The sequence below is a fragment of the Nerophis ophidion genome, linkage group LG04, assembly GCF_033978795.1.
Source record: "Nerophis ophidion isolate RoL-2023_Sa linkage group LG04, RoL_Noph_v1.0, whole genome shotgun sequence".
Lineage (NCBI taxonomy): Eukaryota > Metazoa > Chordata > Actinopteri > Syngnathiformes > Syngnathidae > Nerophis > Nerophis ophidion.
Window position 1 is genome coordinate 69,146,659 of NC_084614.1, and position 20,423 is coordinate 69,167,081.

Sequence of the window (20,423 nt, forward strand, 5' to 3'; positions counted from 1 at the left end):
AAAATAACCACAAAGTTCAAAAGCCAACATCTGTGATGGTATGGGGGTGTATTAGTGCCTAAGGCATGGGTAACTTACATATCTGTGAAGGCACCATTAATGCTGATTGGTCCATACAGGTTTTGGAGCAACATATGTTGTCATCCAAGCAAAGTTATCATGGACGCCCCTGCTTATTTCAGCAAGACAATGCCAAGCCACGTGTTACAACAGCGTGGTTTCGTAGTAAAAGAGTGCGGGTACTTTCCTGGCCCGCCTGCAGTCCAGACCTGTCTCCCATCGGAAATGTGTGGCGCATTATGAAGCGTAAAATACGACAGCGGAGACCCCAGACCGTTGAACGACTGAAGCTCTACATAAAACAAGAATGAGAGAGAATTCCACTTTCAAGGCTTCAACAATTAGTTTCCTCAGTTCCCAAACATTTATTGAGTGTTGTTAAAAGAAAAGGTGATGTAACACAGTGGTGAACATGCCCTTTCCCAACTACTTTGGCACATGTTGCAGCCATGAAACTCTAAGTTAATTATTATTTGCAACAAAAAAAAAGGTTTATGAGTTTGGATATCAAATATCTTGTCTTTGTAGTGCATTCAATTGAATATGGGTTGAAAAGGATTTGCAAATCATTGTATTCCATTTATATTTACATCGAACACAATTTCCCAACTCATATGGAAACGGGGTTTGTAAGACATTTTAATAGATTTTTCAGGGCCTTGTGTATATTTTCAGTGGAACATATAAAATGTTGGTATTGTTTACTTGAGTTATATTGCCATCATAGAGCAGTCTACATGTATCTCTTACAGACTGCCATCTACTGGTCACACTTATCATTACACCATGTACCAAATGAAATAGCTTCGAGGTTGGTAAGAAAACTCAAAATTATTCCGTGGTCCTGCAGTCCTGGGTTCAATCCCAGGCTCGGGACCTTTCTGTGTGAAGTTTGCATGTTCCCCCCGTGACTGCGTGGGTTCCCTCCGGGTACTCCGGCTTCCTCCCACTTCCAAAGACATGCACCTGGGGATAAGTTGATTGGCAACACTAAATTGGCCCTAGTGTGTGAATGTGAGTGTGAATGTTGTCTGTCTATCTGTGTTGGCTCTGTGATGAGGTTGCGACTTTTCCAGGGTGTACCGCGCCTTCCGCCCGATTGTAGCTGAGATAGGCGCCTGCGCCCCCCGCGACCCCAAAAGGGAATAAGTGGTAGAAAATGGATGGATGGACATTAGGCACAACGGATTACAAGGCGCACTGTCGACTATTGAGGGAAAAAAAGGATTTTAAGTGCACCTTATAGTCCTTAAAATACGATAATAAAATGTTTTTGTAATAGGATTTTCCATTATGGTATTGAGGCGTATCGATTTCCCACACAAAACTGTGACATCGTCACCCTAATTTTGAGCGATAGTGCCAAAGAAAAGGCGGTTGTTGTAACATTTGTTCGGGAATAATTGGCCTTTCCTGTTTTGAAATACATGAACGGACAAACACAAGTGGAATAAATACGAGCTGGAACTATTCACGTGGAATTTGAATTTTTTTAAATAAAATAATTCAGTTTTTTTCAAACTGTTATTGTTGAATTTCACTTTTTTTTGCAACTACTTAACCAGAAAATATCCTAAACAATGTGGACATTTGTAAAGGTTGGAAAATTTATTGATTTTTTTGATGGATCACGATTGGAACGGGGATGATTCTGACTCGATTGTCAAATGACCAAATCACGATTATTTATCTTTTATAAGATGTACGTTAAATAAAGGAATATACATGGTTCTAAAATACAGAATTAGCGCGGACAAACAAGGAAGCGGGAGGAGGAGAGTACAAACTAGTTAGACTGCTAGTTGCGGTGCTAAGGTAGCTTGAATGTAAACCCCAGAAAATAATAAATGCTTTCCACGCTGTCAAGTCAAAGTACAGAGCAGCACAAACACCACTGAGTTGTAGAGCACACTCCAGGCCTGATGGGGCAACAGTGAGAGCTGAGGGCTGGACATCGCCACCTGCTTCCAACAGATTGGTTTGATTGAGTTCACCTGTTCACCTGCTCAGAGCAAATGCTCAAAATGTTTGAGCTTCAGTCAGTCAGCCCTTTTTGACATGCTGCTAAGAGAAAGGAAGACAGCTCTTGGGTGGACTCAGAAGACGCAACTGGTGAGAAAACCAAAGGAAAGAAGTGCTTGTTTGCACTGAGGGGAATGTTTAAAGAAAATAATTTCACTGGGGAAAATGTTAAAGGAGATAACTTCACTGATCTTTACAAAATTGTTTAAGTAGACTGAAAGTACATTTAAAAAGAATCAGTGATGTTTAAGTTTATTCTTATAATTAGGATGGATTGTTTAAATTCAATTTCATTCATATTATTGGAAATGTTTAAAGGACTACTGAAATGAGATTTTCTTACTTAGACGGGGATTGCAGGTCCATTCTATGCGTCATACTTGATAATTTCGCGATATTGCGATATTTTTGCTGAAAGGATTTAGTAGAGAACATCCACGATAAAGTTCGCAACTTTTGGTGCTGATAAAGAAGCCTTGCTTTTATCGGGAGTCGCAGATTACGTCACAAGGGTGAGGGCTCCTCACGTCCTCACATTGTTTATAATGGGAGCCTCCAGCAGCAAGAGCTATTCGGACTGAGAAAACGACAATTTCCCCGTTAATTTGAGTGAGGATGAAAGAATCGTGGATGATATTGATAACGAAGGACTAGAAAAAATAAATTAATTATAAAGAAAAAAAAAGCCGATTGCATTGGGACAGATTTAGATGTTTTTAGACACATTTACCAGGATAATTCTGGGAAATCCCTTATCTTTCTATTGTGTTGCTAGTGTTTTAGTGAGATTAAATAGTACCTGATAGTAGGAGGGGTGTGTCCATGGGTCTTGAGGCCAGTGTCTGAGGAAAGTCACGGCAGATACAAGGACGGCGCAAACTCCACAGAGGCGACTTTTTAACACAATTTTCTCACCGAAACCTGCCGGTTGACAAGTGGTTGTGAACCATGTTCGCTTGACCGCTCTGATCCATAGTAAAGCTTCACCTCTGGGAATTTTAAACAAGGAATCACCGTGTGTTTGTGTGGCTAAAGGCTAAAGCTTCCCAACGCCATCTTTCTACTTTGACTTCTCCATTATTAATTGAACGATTTGCAAAAGATTCAGCAACACAGATGTCCAGAATACCGTGTAAATGCGCGATGAAAAGAGACTACTTTTAGCCGCAAATAGTGCTGCGCTAATATTTCCTGACAGTCTGTGACGTCACGCACATGCTTCGTCATTCCGCAACGTTTTCAACAAGAAACTCCACGGGAAATTTAAAATTGCAATTTAGTAAACTAAAAAGGCCGTATTGTCATGTGTTGCAATGTTAATATTTCATCATTGATATATAAACTATCAGACTGCGTGGTCGGTAGTAGTGGGTTTCAGTAGGCCTTTAAGTTTATTCTTAAACGTAGGCCCTATCAGTGGAAATTCATTTTGATTGGATTGATTTAAAAGGAAAGCAAAGCATGTATTTTGATGTATGTTTATGAAACACTGTTCTTTTTTCTGTTTGGTTAAGGTTATCAACCCAATCGGCTGTGCTACAATTAAACTATTCCACTATTCTACATTTCAACGATTCTACTTACTATTTAACTACCGACTAGTTGACTATTCGACTATTCATTCAGTTCATCCATTCATTTACACCGATAACCCAGTTTATTTGATTGTTTTAAATCAAACATCAATAAATCACAAGGAAAGAGGATTGAGTTGTCCCTTTTTGTCCTTGAGTCCCACTGGCCCTTTCAAGTTTGGGCACAGCTGTGAAAAAACCTGAAGAACTTGACACACACTTCAACATAAGTCTGGATTTGCAGTACAGCAAAGAGTAACCGACAAACAAGAGGAAATTAGCAAGCCGATTAATAAAATCAGGAGATTCTGGCAATAATATTGCCAGAAGCCATAGATAGGAATGATTAGATAGACCACGCATGTCTTTGAGCTGCAAGTTTATGGTGACTGGGGCAAAGTGTCTGAAAATTCTTACATTTTCTAAAAATGAAACAATTCAGACTGTTTAGTTACTGTTGACCTTCACTAGTTTTCTAAGAACATTAAAGCTTTAAGGTTTTAGGCCATTTTCACAATGCTACTCTGAATAAAGAAATAGCCAAAAAACGAACATCTACTACAGAGGTTCTTAGGACAAATTCTTTTTTGTTGTATCATTTTAATTTCAAAATAGTAGACATTGGATAGTTACCTTCAAGCAGTTTGCAATATTTTAAGTGTCATTCTAAAAATCATAAGGTTCAAGGTGACCCTTATTTGTACCTGAAGGTACAATACAAGATTTTTTTTTTTTTTTTTTTTTTGCGGTGTAAAATGGAAATGGCATTTGCATATACATTAAAATAAAAGTATTTACACATAATAAATCACATGACAAAAGCTAAGCAGTCTTATGTTTCACAGTTACTTGGTAAAATAGCAAACCGTGATTTTGTGACAGAAGCACATACCAAATGGGGACTGTGGAAACTGTCGGTTTAACAAGGTTTTTTAATGATAATGTTGTCAACAAAAAAATTTTTCTCTTAGAACGTGACTTTTCAGTCACGTCCGTATCCTCTCTCCCCTCCTGCTGCCGGCCGCTTACTGTTAACTACAACAGATTATTAGAATAACACGTACCACCTGTGGAATCTAATCACCTGCCAGCTGTGTCTCGCCGTCAGCACTGCCACTGGTGCTCTGTCCTCAGCACCATGGACAGAGGCGGTGACTTTTGCTCCTGCAGGCAGCGCTGGCCATATCTCCCCCCACAGTGGCCCTTACATAACTACCATTAGGAACAGAGAATGTTGCTCAGTGACAAACTGTCAAATGGTGATAAACAGCGCGTTGTGGAAGACTCAGGAGGTTGTTGGGTTTTAAAGATGCAGACGAACGAGGTAGAAGCATGCAGTAAAAAAAAATATTTATTGATGTAACGAACAAAAAGCGAGAGGAGCAACTGACCCGACAGCCTATGACAAAAACAAAATGCAAAACACTTACAGCAAATGTGGAGCAGATGGCGTCCACAAAATTGTGTACTTACGCTTAGCATCAAAATAATAATCTATGGCGGGGGTCGGCAACATGCATGTGGCTCTTTATCGCCGCCCTAGTGGCTTCCTGGAGCTTTTTCAAAAATGTATGAAGAATGGAAAAAGATGAGGGGGAAAAAAATGTTTAGTTTTAATATGGTTTCTGTAGGAGGATAAACATGACGCAAACCTCCTTAATTTTTATAAAGCACACTATATTAAACATGCTTCACTGATTCGAGTATTTGGCGAGCGCCATTTTGTGCTACTAATTTTGGCGGTCCTTGAACTCACCGTAGTTTGTTTACATGTATAACTTTGTCCGACTTTCTATGACGTGTTTTATGACACTTATTTCGTCAACCAAACTTTTAATGTTGTGCATGAATGCACAAAGGTGAGTTTTTTTTTAATGTTATTGACTTGTGTGGAGTGCTAATCGGGCATATTTGGTCACTGCAAGCTAATCGAGGCTAACATGCTATTTAGGCATATTGCATCATTATGCCTCATTTGTAGGTAAATTTGCGGTCATTTAGTTTCCTTTAAGTCCTCTTAATTCAATGTATATCTCGTGACACACTATCTGTATGTAATAAGGCTTTTCATTTTTTTTGCGGCTCCAGACAATTTGTTTTTTTATTTTTGGTCCAATATGGCTCTTTCAACATTTTAGGTTGCCGACCCCTGATCCATGGTTACCAGAGAATAGAAAATCGATAACAATGTCCCGACGATGGAGGTAGAAAATGATCAAAATAGTGTTGATTGCAAACAGAAAACAGGTGAGGGGAAATGCTCTGGAACCGAAGTGAAGCAGCCGGGGGAGAATGCCAACAAAACCGGAAATGTCGGCAAAATAAAAGCACAGGACTGAACTAACACTAAAAAAAAACACAACATAAAGTGTGCAACCAGCTGTGACACAAACAGGGGACATGTCGAGAAGGCGTAACCATGGCGACCGCAGCCTAAAAGGTCGACAAGTGGCCATTTGACAGTGACAAATTAAGGAAAGTGAGAAAGCCGCTTGGACTGCTGACTCAAGGGTTTCAATATGGGGAGGGGAATGTAAACATATTTTGTTAAATTCTTTTTTGTCCCTAATTGTTTTAGTTTCCATCTTATTAACTTTGACATTGTCTTGTCTCTTGTTTTTCTTCCCTCCTTTTTTCTTCTTTTGCATGCTTCCACTACGCCTTTGTGTTGCCGTTTTATATGTGCAAAACAGCTCCCTGTTCCCAGATACAAAAAGGTAAGCCACTGAGATCCTTCGAAAAGCCCAAGCAGTCCCCTTTGCTCTTGTATAAACCAGCAGATCCACAACCTGTGAACCCTAAGTGACACCCCCACCCCTCATTGTGATTCTATTAGCAAATGTACTGAACGTGCTCGTCCGTCAAGCGCCATTCCTCGTAGTTAGAAAGCGCTAAGCATCTGATATAGATCATTAGACCGGTTTACTAATCGCGAGCATTTGTTACACTATAGCCACAAATGGCGACAGGCACATACGTTGGCGAAAAAGGGCCGGGAAAGGTCACACAATTTCCCGTTAAAGCTGATTAATTTCAGCTTAAACGGCATCCCTCGGAAGCGGACGCACCAGCGGGGCTGATTAAATGGAGTTGGGGCAGCTGATTTTATTTAGGCTTTTTGACTCCTTTATCCTGACGCATTTGGTCGGCTAGCAATTTGCAGATTTTTCTTCACAAAGCCTGTAGTCCGGAGGTGCAACTCATTTTAGATGGGGGGCCACATGGAGAAAAATGTTCTCCCAAGTGGGCTGGACTGGTAAAATCCCGACATGAAAATAAAGACAACTTCAGATTGTTTTCTTTGTTTCAAAATAAAACAAGCACATTCTGAAAATATCCATCCATTTTCTACCGCTTGGTCCCATTCGGCGTTGTGGTAGGTGCTGGGGCCTATCTCAGCTGTGTTCTGGCGGAAGGCGGGTACACACCGGACAAGTCGCCACCTCATCGCAGGACCACATTCTGAAAATATACAAATCATGAGCATACTTGCCAACCCTCCCGAAAATCAGCGCCTCTCCCGAAAAGCTCCCGGGACAAATTTTCTCCCGAAATTCAGGTGGAGCTGGAGGCCACGCCCCCTCCACCTCCAAACCTGACTCAATGTTGTGACCCTCTTAAACAGGACAATACTGCCATCTACTGTACATAGAATAGGATGTAAATATATTCTACATTTAAGTGCAGTCAAGGAACATGCATTAGAGAGTAGGTTCTGAAGCCCACAGTAAAGAGACGTAACTTCATCACGTCGCCTGGTTATTGACTCCAACCCAATATATTACACCGTCGACAAGCAAAATGAAGAAATACGCTTGCAAGTTCCAGAACGATTGGAAACAAGAATTTCAGTTTATCCAGGAGAGTTTGAAGGAGAAGGGGTATGTTGCCTGTAAATCTTGTAGAACAGACTTCCCCATTGAACACGGCGGCCGAACGGATATACTCAGTCATGAACGGTCAGTCAGCGAAGCACAAAGCGTCCGCAGCGCAGCATCGTTCACAACCCAGTATTATGGGCCACCTCACAAAATGAAGACCCGATGGTGTATAAATTATGCTGAGACAAAGATGGCTATGCTGATAGCTGAAAGCAAAATCCCGTTCTCATTTGCGGATGTCTACAACAAATCCGTGTAGGATGTTCCCGGATTCGGAGATCGCTCACCAATACGCAAATGGCAGAACAAAGGTTACTCAAATAGTGAAAGGTAAATGTTGTGTTTTTGGTAACCAGCAAGCACAGTACAGTTAGTAGAACTGTGTTTTTATTACTGTGTATTTGATAGGTGCCGTTGGAAATTCAACTATTTATTTTATTTATATGTACATAATAAAATAAATATATATAGCTAGAATTCAATGAAAGTCAAGTATTTCATACATATACATATATATGAAATACTCGAGGTGGTGAATTATACGCCATCCCTCTTAACCACGCCCCACCACTCCCCACCTCCCGAAATCGGAGGTCTCAAGGTTGGCAAGTATGATCATGAGATCGGTAGGTTGTGAGTTCAAACCCCGGTCGAGTCATACCAAAGACTATAAAAATGGGACCCATTACCTCCCTGCTTGACACTCGGCATCAAGGGTTGTAATTGGGGGTTAAAACACCAAAAATTATTCCCGGGTGCGGCCACCGCTGCTGCTCACTGCTCCGCTCGCCTCCCAGGAACGATCAAGGGTGAAGGGTCAAATGCAGAGAATAATTTCGCCACACCTAGTGTGTTTGAAAATCATTGGCACTTTAACTTAGTTTTTTGTTTTTTTTACACTTACATGTGTCATGTTTGTGATCGTGTTCTGTATAGTTTTGTTCTGTTTTGTTTTTGACTCCATTAGTTCCTGTTTTTGCGCACCCTGGTTCGTTTTAGTTTCCATGACTACCAATTAGTTTTCCCCTGTCATGTCACACACCTGGTTCATTTAATCACCACAGCATCATTTGAGCCTGTAGTTGCCAGGCAGTCAGCCTGGTGACATCACCTCCTACACACCCATGTTATCCATGCCGATGATCCATGCTCTTTCTCAGTCACAATTGAAATATGTCATTACCTTCACGTCGTGTCCGGTCCAGTCGCTTTGCACCACGGGAAAACAAACCAGACCAAAGTCCACATCATGACAACATGTTGCGGTTAATAATATCTTATATTTATCGTTATTTCTATTTTCTGAGTAAATTATGTAAAAACGTTCATGGGTCAACTCATTGGTGTTCATTTTCAATCCATCAAGATAAGAAAATTGTATCAAAATCAAATTACAGTATGTTATTTATGTAGTTTGCTCATATACCTCTAACACTATGTGGTTTATTTTGTACAAATCAGATACAAAGAATTGCTATTGCAGGGATAATGCCAATAAGCAAATTCAAGTACAGTGGAAGGCCACACAGGAAAATTTATGTTAAAAATATGCCACACAGGCATCCATTTATTTAAATGCTGTAATTATAGCTAAACCATGGCGAGAGAACAGATTAAGCATAACGGAGCTATTAGATAGATTTAAATGTGTATTTAGAGGATGGCGGCAGCGGCAAAATGGATCAAATCTACAGTAATGTTTTTTTGACTATGCACTAGGGCTGAAAACTGTATCACGACATAGGTCGTTTGTATTGATATTTTTCATGACAAAATCCCCTCACTCCCAAACACACAACACAACAAACACACTGATTTTGTACATATAATTCCCTGAAGAGCGGAAAAACCTGTGAAACAGGCCTGTAGGGATGAAACAGCCCCTGTTTTTTTCTGACCTAAGAAATATTTCGCTCTACCCCGGTATTGGGCACTGTCTTAACCGATAAACCACAGTAACCTCAACTATATATCGATAGATAGATAGTACTTTATTAATTCCTTCAGGAGAGTTCCTTCAGGAAAATTATATATATATATATATATATATATATATATATATATATATATATATATATATATATATATACACACATACATACATACATCCATTTCCTACCGCTTATTCCCTTTGGGTTGGGGGACCCTGGTGCCTATCTCAGCTACAATCGGGCGGAAGGCGGGGTACACCCTGGACAAGTCGCCACCTCATCGCAGATATACACACACACACACACATATGTGTGTGTGTGTGTGTATGGTAAGACTTTAATATGGGGAAGACATATTCACCATTAATTAGTTTCTTATTAACATGCAAATTAGTAACACATTAGCTCTTAATTAGTCATTATTAAGTACTTATTTATGCCTTAATCTACATGGTCTTATTATACAACCGGTAAGCCATTAACTAAGAGTCTTCCCTTAATAACCTCAGAATTACTGCTTATTAGTAATCCTAACACTTATATGTTCCCCTGGTGTCCAAATAACTCTAAATTAAGTCTTTGTTACTTTGATATATATATATATATATATATATATATATATATATATATATATATATATATATATATATATATATATATATATATATCTTTTTGTCACATTTTTCATCTATCAATTACGTGTGTGTCGCAATATAAGTTGATATCGTTTTATTGGCTCGGCCCTACTCTGCACTAATAAACAACCCGGCAGCTGTTCTTTTTTTTTGGCTTCTGTAGACCACATACAACGGCAACTATGTCAGACCGGTGGTTAATCAAATCGAGGCGTTAACGAACGTGTTTTATGTTGGCTTCAAACAAGACACCGGAGGCTCTGTAAAGCTGCTGCTCGACAATGGCCGCCTTCTCCGTGTGAGCGCTGGCAAGGCAATGATCGACTGGTCCGTGTTGTGCGCAATCACAAACGAGTCATCCGGCCGCCTTGGACCATCTCCTGTCTGCTGATGAAAATCCCAAAATGAGTCAACGCGCCGTGTTTTTCCACCAAAATCCATGACTCTTTATCGCGGTGTCCCTGTGTGACCCTCCCTGAAGCCTCGGGATCATCAACGTCGACACGTGATGAATTGGACCCATCTGCCGGCTCCCCGTATTACCCGCTTCCATCACTCGGGCGTGTTCGTCAAGTGGCCTTGATCGGAGCACCTGCATTGCTACCCATGCGCCCCCCAACCGCACACCCCTCCGTCTTTAACCCCTTCGTTAACGCCACTCTGGTATCGACTAGTTTTAGATTCAATCGATGGCCCGTTTAACCCACCCACTGGCCCGTTATCTGCGGTTGACAGTGACTGACGTGTCATCCGCCCGCGGTCAGATATGATAATGAAGACGTACGCAGGACCGATGAGGCCGATAGGGAAATCAAAGCCACAGCACAGTTTCCTGCACAGCACCTAACAAAGGAGCGAGGAGACACCCGGTTTAAGAAATAAGCAAAGATGAGTCACAAATGACATAGAGTGTAGACCTCTGCCAAGGCAGTAAATTGGACATCATCGATTCCCACCTCCTCTATATGCTCCTGTCGAGCACAAAAACCCACATGAATTTGTCGTTATCTGGATTCAAACCAAACTGTAAACAATGTATAGATATACAAATTATAAATATACTACCTTTCGAGGGGTGTGGGGAAAAATCGATTCAAATACGAATCGAATACGTTGTGCGATTCAGAATCGATTCTCATTTTTATCAATCCAACAAAACAATACACAGCAATAACATAACTATGCAATCCAATTCCAAAACCAAACCTGACCCGGCAACACCCAGAACTGCAATAAACAGAGCAATTGAGAGGAGACACAAACACGACACAGAACAAACCAAAAATAGTGAAACAAAAATGAATATCAACAACAGTATCAATATTAGTTATAAATTCAGCATAGCAATGATTAAAAATCCCTCATTGACATTATCATTAGACATTTATAAAAATAAAAAAAAGAATAGTGTCACAGTGGCTTACACTTGCATCGCATCTCATAAGCTTGACAACGCACTGTCTAATGTTTTCACGAAGATAAAATAAGTCATATTTTTGGTTCGTTTATTAGTTAAAACAAAGTTTGAATTATTGCAATCAGTTGATAAAACATTGTCCTTTACAATTATAAAAGCTTTTTACAAAAATCTACTACTCTGCTGAAATCCTATGTATTGAATGAATACAGAATCGTTTTGAATCAGAAAAATATCGTTTTTGAATCGAGAATTGAATCCAATCGAAAAAAATCGATATCGAATCGTGACCCCAAGAATCGATATTGAATCGAATCGTGGGACACCCAAAGATTCGCAGCCCTACTACCTTCAGAATGGCAGCCAATGGAAAAATAGCAATTGAGTACCCATTCATTGACTTTTGGTCATTAATCCGATTTTCGTCATTAGAATAATGCATTCTGTGTATCGCTGGGAAATGGACAAAAACAATAAAAACTACCGGAAGAAATTAAGATTGAGTGTGGAACTTTACCCTTTTTGCGTTATATTGTAGGGTTTTTATTTTCTCGGGCTTTACACAATTTCTTCAACATGTCATGAGTAGTTTTAACGTAAAACTAGTAAATAAAAGCAGAAGTGGACAAAAAGAAATTAAAAGCAACTGTATGTCCAAACCAACAACTTTTGGATGTAAATCCGATTTTTGTCATTAGACTAATGCATTTATCGCTGGAAAATGGACAAAAATAATAAAGACTGCCAAAGAAATTGAGATTAAGTGTGGAACTTTACCATTTTTGAGTTATAACAGAGTATGATTTTTTTCTTTCTCAGGCTTTACACAATTTCTTGAACATTTCATGAGTAGTTTTAACGTAAAACTAGTAAATAAAAGCAGAAGTGGACAAAAAGAAATTAAAAGCAACTGTATGTCCAAACCAACAACTTTTGGATGTAAATCCGATTTTTGTCATTAGAATAATGCATTTATCGCTGGGAAATGGACAAAAATGGTAAAAACCCCAGAAAGAAATTGAGAACAAGTCCAGAACTTTACCCTTTTTGGGTTATAATGTAGGAGGGTTTTTTTTTCTCAGGATTCACACAATTTCTTGAACAGTAGTTTTAATGTAAAAGTAGTAACAAAAAGCACAAGCTAGCAAAAAAACAACCTTAAGCTAAAGTATGTCCACACCAACAACAACTTTTAGATATAAATCAGATTGTTGTCATTAGAATAATGCATTTCTCGCTGGGAAATGGACAAACATTATAAAAACCACCGAAAGAAATTGAGAACAAGTCCGGAACTTTACCCTTTTTGCATTATAATGTAGTATGGGGGTTTTTCTCGGGTTTTACACAATTTCTTGAACTTATCGTGAGTAGTTTTAACGTAAAACTGGTAAATAAAAGCACAAACTAGCAAAAAAACCCCTTTTGGATTAAAATCAGATCTTTGTCATTAGAATGATACATTTATCGCTGGGAAATGGACAAAAATAATAAAAACCGCAGAAAAAAATGGAGCGCAAGTCCGGAACTTTACCCGTTTTGCGTTATAATTTAGTAGGGTTTTTTTCCTCGGACTTTCACAATTTCTTGAACATGACATGAGTAGTTTTAATGTAAAACTAGTAAAAAAAAAAGCACAAGAACTTAGGCAACAGTAAGGCCACATCAACAACATTTGGATATTAATCTGATTTTTGTCATTAGAATAATGTATTTATCGCTCGTAATGGACAAAAATAATAAAAACCGCCAAAAGTAATTGAGAAAAAGACCAGAACTTTAACCTTTCTGCGTTATAATGTGTAGGTTTTTTGTCTTGGGCTTTACTCAATTTCTTGAACATGTCATGAGTAGTTTTAATGTAAAACTAGTAACAAAAAGCACAATAACGTAGGAAACAGTATGTCCACACCAACAACATTTGGATATAAATCTGATTTTGTCAATAGAATAATGCATTTATTGCTAGTGATGGACAAAAATAATAAAAACCGCCAGAAGTAATTGAGAAAAAGACCAGAACTTTAACCTTTTTGCGTTATAATGTAGTTTTTTTTTCTCGGGCATTCACAATTTCTTAAACATGTCATGAGTAGTTTTAATGTAAAACTAGTTACAAAAAGCACAAGCTAGCAGAAAAAAAACTTAAGCTACAGTATGTCCACACCAACAACTTTTGGATATAAATCTGATTTTTGTCATTAGAATAATGCATTTATCACTGGTAATGGACAAAAATAATAACTGCCAAAAGAATTTGGGAACAGGTCCGGAACTTTACCTTTTTTGCATTATAATGTAGTAGGGATTTTTTTCTCAGGTTTTACACGATTTATTGAACATGTCATGAGTAGTTTTAACATAAATTTAGTAACAAAAAGCACAAGAACTTAGGCAACAGTAAGGCCACACCAACAACAACATTTGGATATAAATCAGATTTTATAAATTGTATAAAAATCATAAAAACCACCGAAAGAAATTAAGAAAAAGGCCGGAACTTTAACATTTTTGCGTTATGTAGTAGGAGTTGTTTTTTTTTTTTTCTCGGGCGTTACTCAATTTCTTGAACTTGTCGTAAGTAGTTTTAATATAAAACTAGTAACAAAAAGCACAAGCTAACAACAACAAAAAACTTTAGCAACAGTATGTCCACGCCAACTTTTGGATATAAATCAAATTTTTTTCATTCGAATAATGCATTTATCGCTGGGAAATGGACAAAAATAATAAAAACTGACTAAATACATTGAGAACAAGTCCGGAACTTTACCCTTTCTGCGTTATAATCTCGTAGGGTTTTTTTCCCCGGGCTTTACACAATTTCTTGAACTTGTCGTGTGTAGTTTTAACGTAAAATTTTTGTCATTAGAATAATGCATTTATTGCTGGCAAATGGACAAAAATAATAAAAATCGCCGAAAGAAATTAAGAACGTGTTCGGAACTTAACCCTTTTTGCAATACGATAGTTTTTTCTCGGGCTTTACACAATATTTTGAATTCGTCATGAGTAGTTTATACGTAAAACTAGTAAATAAAAGCACAAGCTAGCAAAAAAAAAACCTTTTAGATATAAATTGATTTTTGTCTTTAGAATGATGCATTTATCTCTGGGAAATGGACAAAAATAATAATCGCCGAAACATATTGAGAACAAGTCCCGAACTTTACCCTTTTTGCGTTATAATGTAGGAGGGGGTTTTTTCTCTGGCTTTTACACAATTTCTTGAACTTGTTATGAGTAGTTTTAATGTAAAACTATTAAATAAAAGCACAAGCTAGCAAAAAAACTTTGGGATATAAATAGATTTTTGTCTTTAGAATAATGCATCTATCGCTGGGGAATGGACAAAAATAATAAAAATCACCAACAGAAATTGAGAACAAGTCCCGAACTTAACCCTTTTTGCGTTATAATGTAGGTTGGTTTTATTTCTCGGGCTTTTACACAATTTCTAGTAATTTTAATCCAAACCTAGTACCAAAAAGCACAAACTAACAAAAAACTTTGGCAATAGTATGTCCACGCCAACTTTTGGATTTAATAAATTTTTTTTCATTAGAATAATGCATTTATCGCTGGGAAATGGACAAAAATTATAAAAACTACCGAAAAGATTTGAGACCAAGTCCGGAACTTTACCCTTTCTGCATTATAATGAAGTAGGTTTTTTTTTTTCCGGGCTTTACACAATTTCTTGAACATGTCATTTGGAAAATTGCTAGCGCCAACACTTTTGGAGTATTGGTGCGTGCAAAACAGCAGCAGGCGGCTGTGGCCTGCGGGCCGGTTCTAATACTAATCAAATATCATGCCAGGGGCCCTGAAAAATTCCTTGAATTTGACACCCTGGCTTTAAAGGGGAACATAATCACCAGACCTATGTAAGCGTCAATATATACCTTGATGTTGCAGAAAAAAGACCATACAGTATATTTTTTTTAACCGATTTCCGAACTCTAAATGGGTGAATTTTGGCGAATTAAACGCCTTTCTATTATTTGCTCTCGGAACGATGACGTCAAGTTGTGACGTCACCTAGGTAGTCGACCGCCGTTTTCTCAAACACATTACACGCAGCAAGTCAAATCAGCTTCCGTTTTTGCGACTGTTTTCCGGTACCTTGGAGACATCATGCCTCGTCGGTGTGTTGTCGGAGGGTGTAACACCACGATCAGGGACGGATTCAAGTTGAGTTACGTAGAATGTGCATCGATTAGCACGGCATGCTAATCGATGCTAACATGCTATTTAGGCTAGCTGTATGTACATATTGCATCGTTATGCCTCATTTGTAGCTATATTTGCCACCAGCCTTTCCCTCCACTCACATTTAATGCCTAACAAACACTTACCAATCGACGAATTTAAGTTGCTCCAGTGTCAAGAGATGCGAAAATCCTTCGTTTGTTCCGCACATTTTACCGGCGATGCTACAACAGACATGGCACAGAGATGAATGGATACCCTGCGACACTCAAAGGAGATGCATTTCCAACGATAAAGTCAACGAAATCACAAAGGTGAGTTTTGTTGATGTTGACTTATGTGCTAATCAGACATATTTGGTCGCGGCATGACTGCCAGCTAATCGATCGTTTGGTCTGCACATTTTACCGGCGATGCTAAAGCAGACATGGCCGAATAGTGTCAATAGCTATTCGCTCAATAGCTTGTTTCTTCTTAAATTTCGTTTTCGCTATCTGCCTCCATACTCCAACCATCCGTTTCAATACATAGCGTAATCTGTTGAATCGCTTAAGCTGCTGAAATCCGAGTCTGAATCCGAGCTAATGTCGCTATATCTTGCTGTGCTATCCGCCTGGATAGCATGTATATCACTGGATGACGTTACAGGAAAATGGAAGGTGGCTTCACAGATAGCGAAAATCAGGCACTTTAAAGCCTTTTTTTCGGCATATTTTATGATGGGTAAAATTTTGAAAAAAACTTTGAAAAATAAAATAAGCCACTGGGAACTGATTTTTATTGGTTTTAACCCTTCTGAAATTGTGATAATGTTCCCCTTTTAAAAGATCTAGAAATATCACAAGCATCCAAAGAACAGGAAGTTTGAGTGTTGTGGATTGAAAGGCTATCACTTTTCTTTTGATCCATAATGCTATTTATTATCCAAAGGAGGTAGCGGATGATTGATCAATTGGAAGCAAAGGATTGATTACGTGCGAGTCAGACAGCAAATAGACATCCTGATGCATGGTGCCCATCTGCCTGGGTCATCTGTATGAAACCCTCTGTAATTATGATTAAGCCCGTATTCAAAATGCTGCTCTCCATTCCAAACCTCTCCAATCAGCAGCTGAGCGGGAAAACCAGACAAAGAACGTAAAAACGGCGGCGATATCAAACACTTATTTGTGTTCGAATTTGAAAAGTGATTCGGATCAAGTGCGGTGTACACGGACGTAGCGGCGATAACTCACCCAGGATATGGCGTGGATGGGAAGAAACCAGGCGGCAGACAGGAGGAGGGTCACGGCTGGCGCGGAGATTGGAGTCGTAAATTGACTCGAGACTGTTTACGACAGCCGCGTCGTGTCTCTTGTTAAGCTTTGCAAACCTTTAGTGACACAACAAGGCTGGAATTGAGTCAAGGAAATGTAAAATAGGGTTTGTTTATATTTACTTCTGGTCGTCAGGTTTGCACCTTTTTAAAAAGGACGTCAGGGTTGCATGCTAGCTAATGTCTTTTCTTTTTTTCTTTTTTTAAACACAACTTTTAAGTCCAAACAAGCTCATTTCAACCCACTGGACTCTAGACTCAATGAGAAATACCCTCATTTTATTTCCATCCATCCATCCATATTATTCCGCTTATCCAAGGTCAAGTCTTGGGGCCAGCAGCCTAAGCAGGGAAGCCCACACTTCCCTCTCCCCAGCCACTTCATCCAGCTCCTCCCAGGAGATCTTGAGGCAAGCCGGGAGACATAGTCTACCCAACGTGTCCTGGGTCTTCCCTGTGGCCTCCTACCGATTGGATGTGCCCTAAACACCTCCCTAGGGAGGCGTTTGGGTGGCATCCTGACCAGATACCCGAACCACCACATCTGGCTCTTCTCAATGTGGAGGAGCAGCGGCTTTACTTTGAGCTCCTCCCGGATGGCAGAGCTTCTCACCCTATCTCTGAGGGAGAACACCGCCACCCGGCGGAGGAACCTCATTACCTATGATCTTGCCCTTTAGGTCATAACCCAAAGCTCATGACCATAGGTGAAGTGAATTATATTTATATAGCGCTTTTTCTCTAGTGACTCGAAGCGCTTCACATAGTGAAACCCAATATCTAAGTTACATTTAAACCAGTGTGGGTGGCACTGGGAGAAGGTGGGTAAAGTGTTTTGCCCAAGGACACAACGGCAGTAACTAGGATGGCGGAAGCGGGGATCGAACCTGCAACCCTCAAATTGCTGGCACGGTCTCTCTACCAACTGAGTTATACCGCCCAATAGGTGAGGATGGGAATGTAGATCGACCGGTAAATTGAGAGCTGTGCCTTCCGGTTCAGCTCCTTCACCACAACCGATCGGTACAGCGTCCGCGTTACTGAAGACGCCGCACCGAGCCGCCTGTCGACCTCACGATCCACTCTTCCCTCACTCGTGAACAAGACTCTGAGGTACTTGAACTCCTCACTGCGGGAATACATTGGCTTTCCAGTCATATCGGGCAAAGAAAAGGGCACGGCCTTGTGTAACCAGCCGTGACACAATCAACATATATTCTTGTCACAAGGTGCCACACAGTATGCAATAGTTTACTTCAAAAAATAATTGGCTTTCTGTAGACATATAGAGCTTTTGTGTACACCAAACCTGGGCAAATTAAGGTCCGGGGGCCACATGCGTCCCATTTTATTAGATGTTTAAAATGGAATGTGTAGCTGCCATTATGATGTGCAGTGATTTTTTTTTTCTAATGACCGTAAGTCTTGAACTATACAAAGTGTTTCAATTAGAGATGTCCGATAATGGCTTCTTTGCCGATATCCGATACTCCGACATTGTCCAACTCTTAATTACCTGATTCCGATATCAACCGATACCGATATATACAGTCCCGGAATTAACACATTAATATGCCTAATTTTGTTGTGATGCCCCGCTGGATGCATTAAACAATGTAACAAGGTTTTCCAAAATAAGTCAACTCAAGTTATGGAAAAAAAAAATGCCAACATGACACGGTCATATTTATTATTGAAGTCAAAAAGTGCATTAGTTTTTTTAACATGCCTCGAAACAGCAGCTTAGAATTTGGTACATGCTTTCCCTGAGAGAGCATGAGGAGGTTGAGGTTGGCGGGGAGGCAGGGTTGAGGTTGGGGGTAGTGAGGGGTGTATATTGTAGCGTCCCATAAGAGTTAGTGCTGTAAGGGATATTGGGTATTTGTTTTAATGTTGTGTTACAGTGCGAATGTTCTCCCGAAATGTTTCTCATTTTTGTTTGGTGTGGGTTCACAATGTGGCGCATATTTGTAACCGTGTTAAAGTTGTTTATATGGCCACCCTCAGTGTGACCTGTATGGCTGTTGACCAAGTATGCGTTGCATTCACTTGTGTGCGTGAAAAGCCGTAGATATTATGTAACTGGGCCGACACGCAAAGGCAGGGCCTTTAAGGTTTATTGGCGCTCTGTTCTTTTCCCTACGTCCGTGTGCACAGCGGCGTTTTAAAAAGTCATCCATTTTTTATGTTTTTGAAACCAATACCGATAATTTTGAAACTGATACCGATAATTTCCTATATTATATTTTAAAGCATTTACTGGGCGATAAAATCGGCAGTCTATTATCGGACACCCCTAATTTCAATGGTTGGAATCTACGAATTTGCATGATGTACTAGTTACTATGGTAATTTAAGTCACAGCAGCTCAGAAGAGGCACCAAGCAGTGTGGGTGGGGAGCGTTTCCACATAGTGTTTCCAGAGCAGCCAGCATGAAATGAGGGTGTCAGAGACAGACGCAGAAGAAGATTTTGACAACAAAGTTCTGAATCTCAGTGATATATCAGATATATCAGATTGTAGGTGGGTTTTATTTTTTACCCTTCGCGTTTATATTTTGCAGTGTTTGTTGCATTTTCTGTTGCGTTTCGCCTGATTGAAAGGGGGCGTGACGTTCATATGTTGTCAATCTTCAGTGTTTTACCGTTCATAGTTAAAATTGTAAAATACACATTCATTATTTTCATGTACATTCTGGGTGTCATTCAGTAAAAAAAAAAAAAAAAATTCCATTCCATTTTTAAGGTGGTCTGTCATAACGTCTTTAGCATTCAATCAGACAGTATTGTGAGGTTTTGTATTAGTTATCCTAAAAATAGATATACCGGCCCCCAGACACATTTTTTCTCTAAATTAACCCCCCAGAGGCAAAATAATTGCCCAGGCCTGGTCAACATCATGCTATTTAACTGAAGAAATAATCTATAAAACCTAATTTGTTTATAATGTAATCAAAATATATATAATTAATGCAAGTAATCATTCAAAAAGGAAATAAACTTTGTTGTCATGATGTAGCATTGATCACCATTGTACTGTAATTGGAAGGTAAAGACCTTTACTATCCTAAATAAATAAACAAAAAATCAAATTGACTCACTTCTATAAGCAGAAATATAACCTCAATAGATATTAAACATCTTTAAGTGCTCTTTTTTCCAGGTTGAAAATATTTCCTGAGTTTATAAACATATAATAAATTTTTTTTTTTTAAACAAAAGACTTGGTGATGCTAAAAAATATCGATGTAATCATAGTAATATCGACGAGATACGCAATTTTACTTGATATCATTACAGTGGATGTCCGGTGTAGATCCACAACTGGTGTGTGTTTACATTTTGACGCCAGTGAGTTACGGTGTGAAGAATGTTT

The 20,423-nt window shown here is 39.2% G+C and overlaps 1 protein-coding gene across 3 annotated transcripts in view; it reads left to right on the forward strand.

Moving 5' to 3' along the window:
- The window catches only part of doc2b (double C2-like domains, beta), a 307,871-nt gene that overhangs the window by 185,566 nt on the left and 101,882 nt on the right, over positions 1–20,423 (forward strand). For 2 of the 3 annotated variants that reach the window (XM_061898885.1, XM_061898884.1), the window contains one exon: positions 6,350–6,373. The exons of the other annotated variant lie outside the window; for it this stretch is intronic. In XM_061898885.1, the coding sequence (XP_061754869.1) occupies positions 6,350–6,373 (24 nt within the window). The remainder of the gene's footprint in view (positions 1–6,349; positions 6,374–20,423) is intronic. 3 annotated transcript variants of the gene reach the window in all.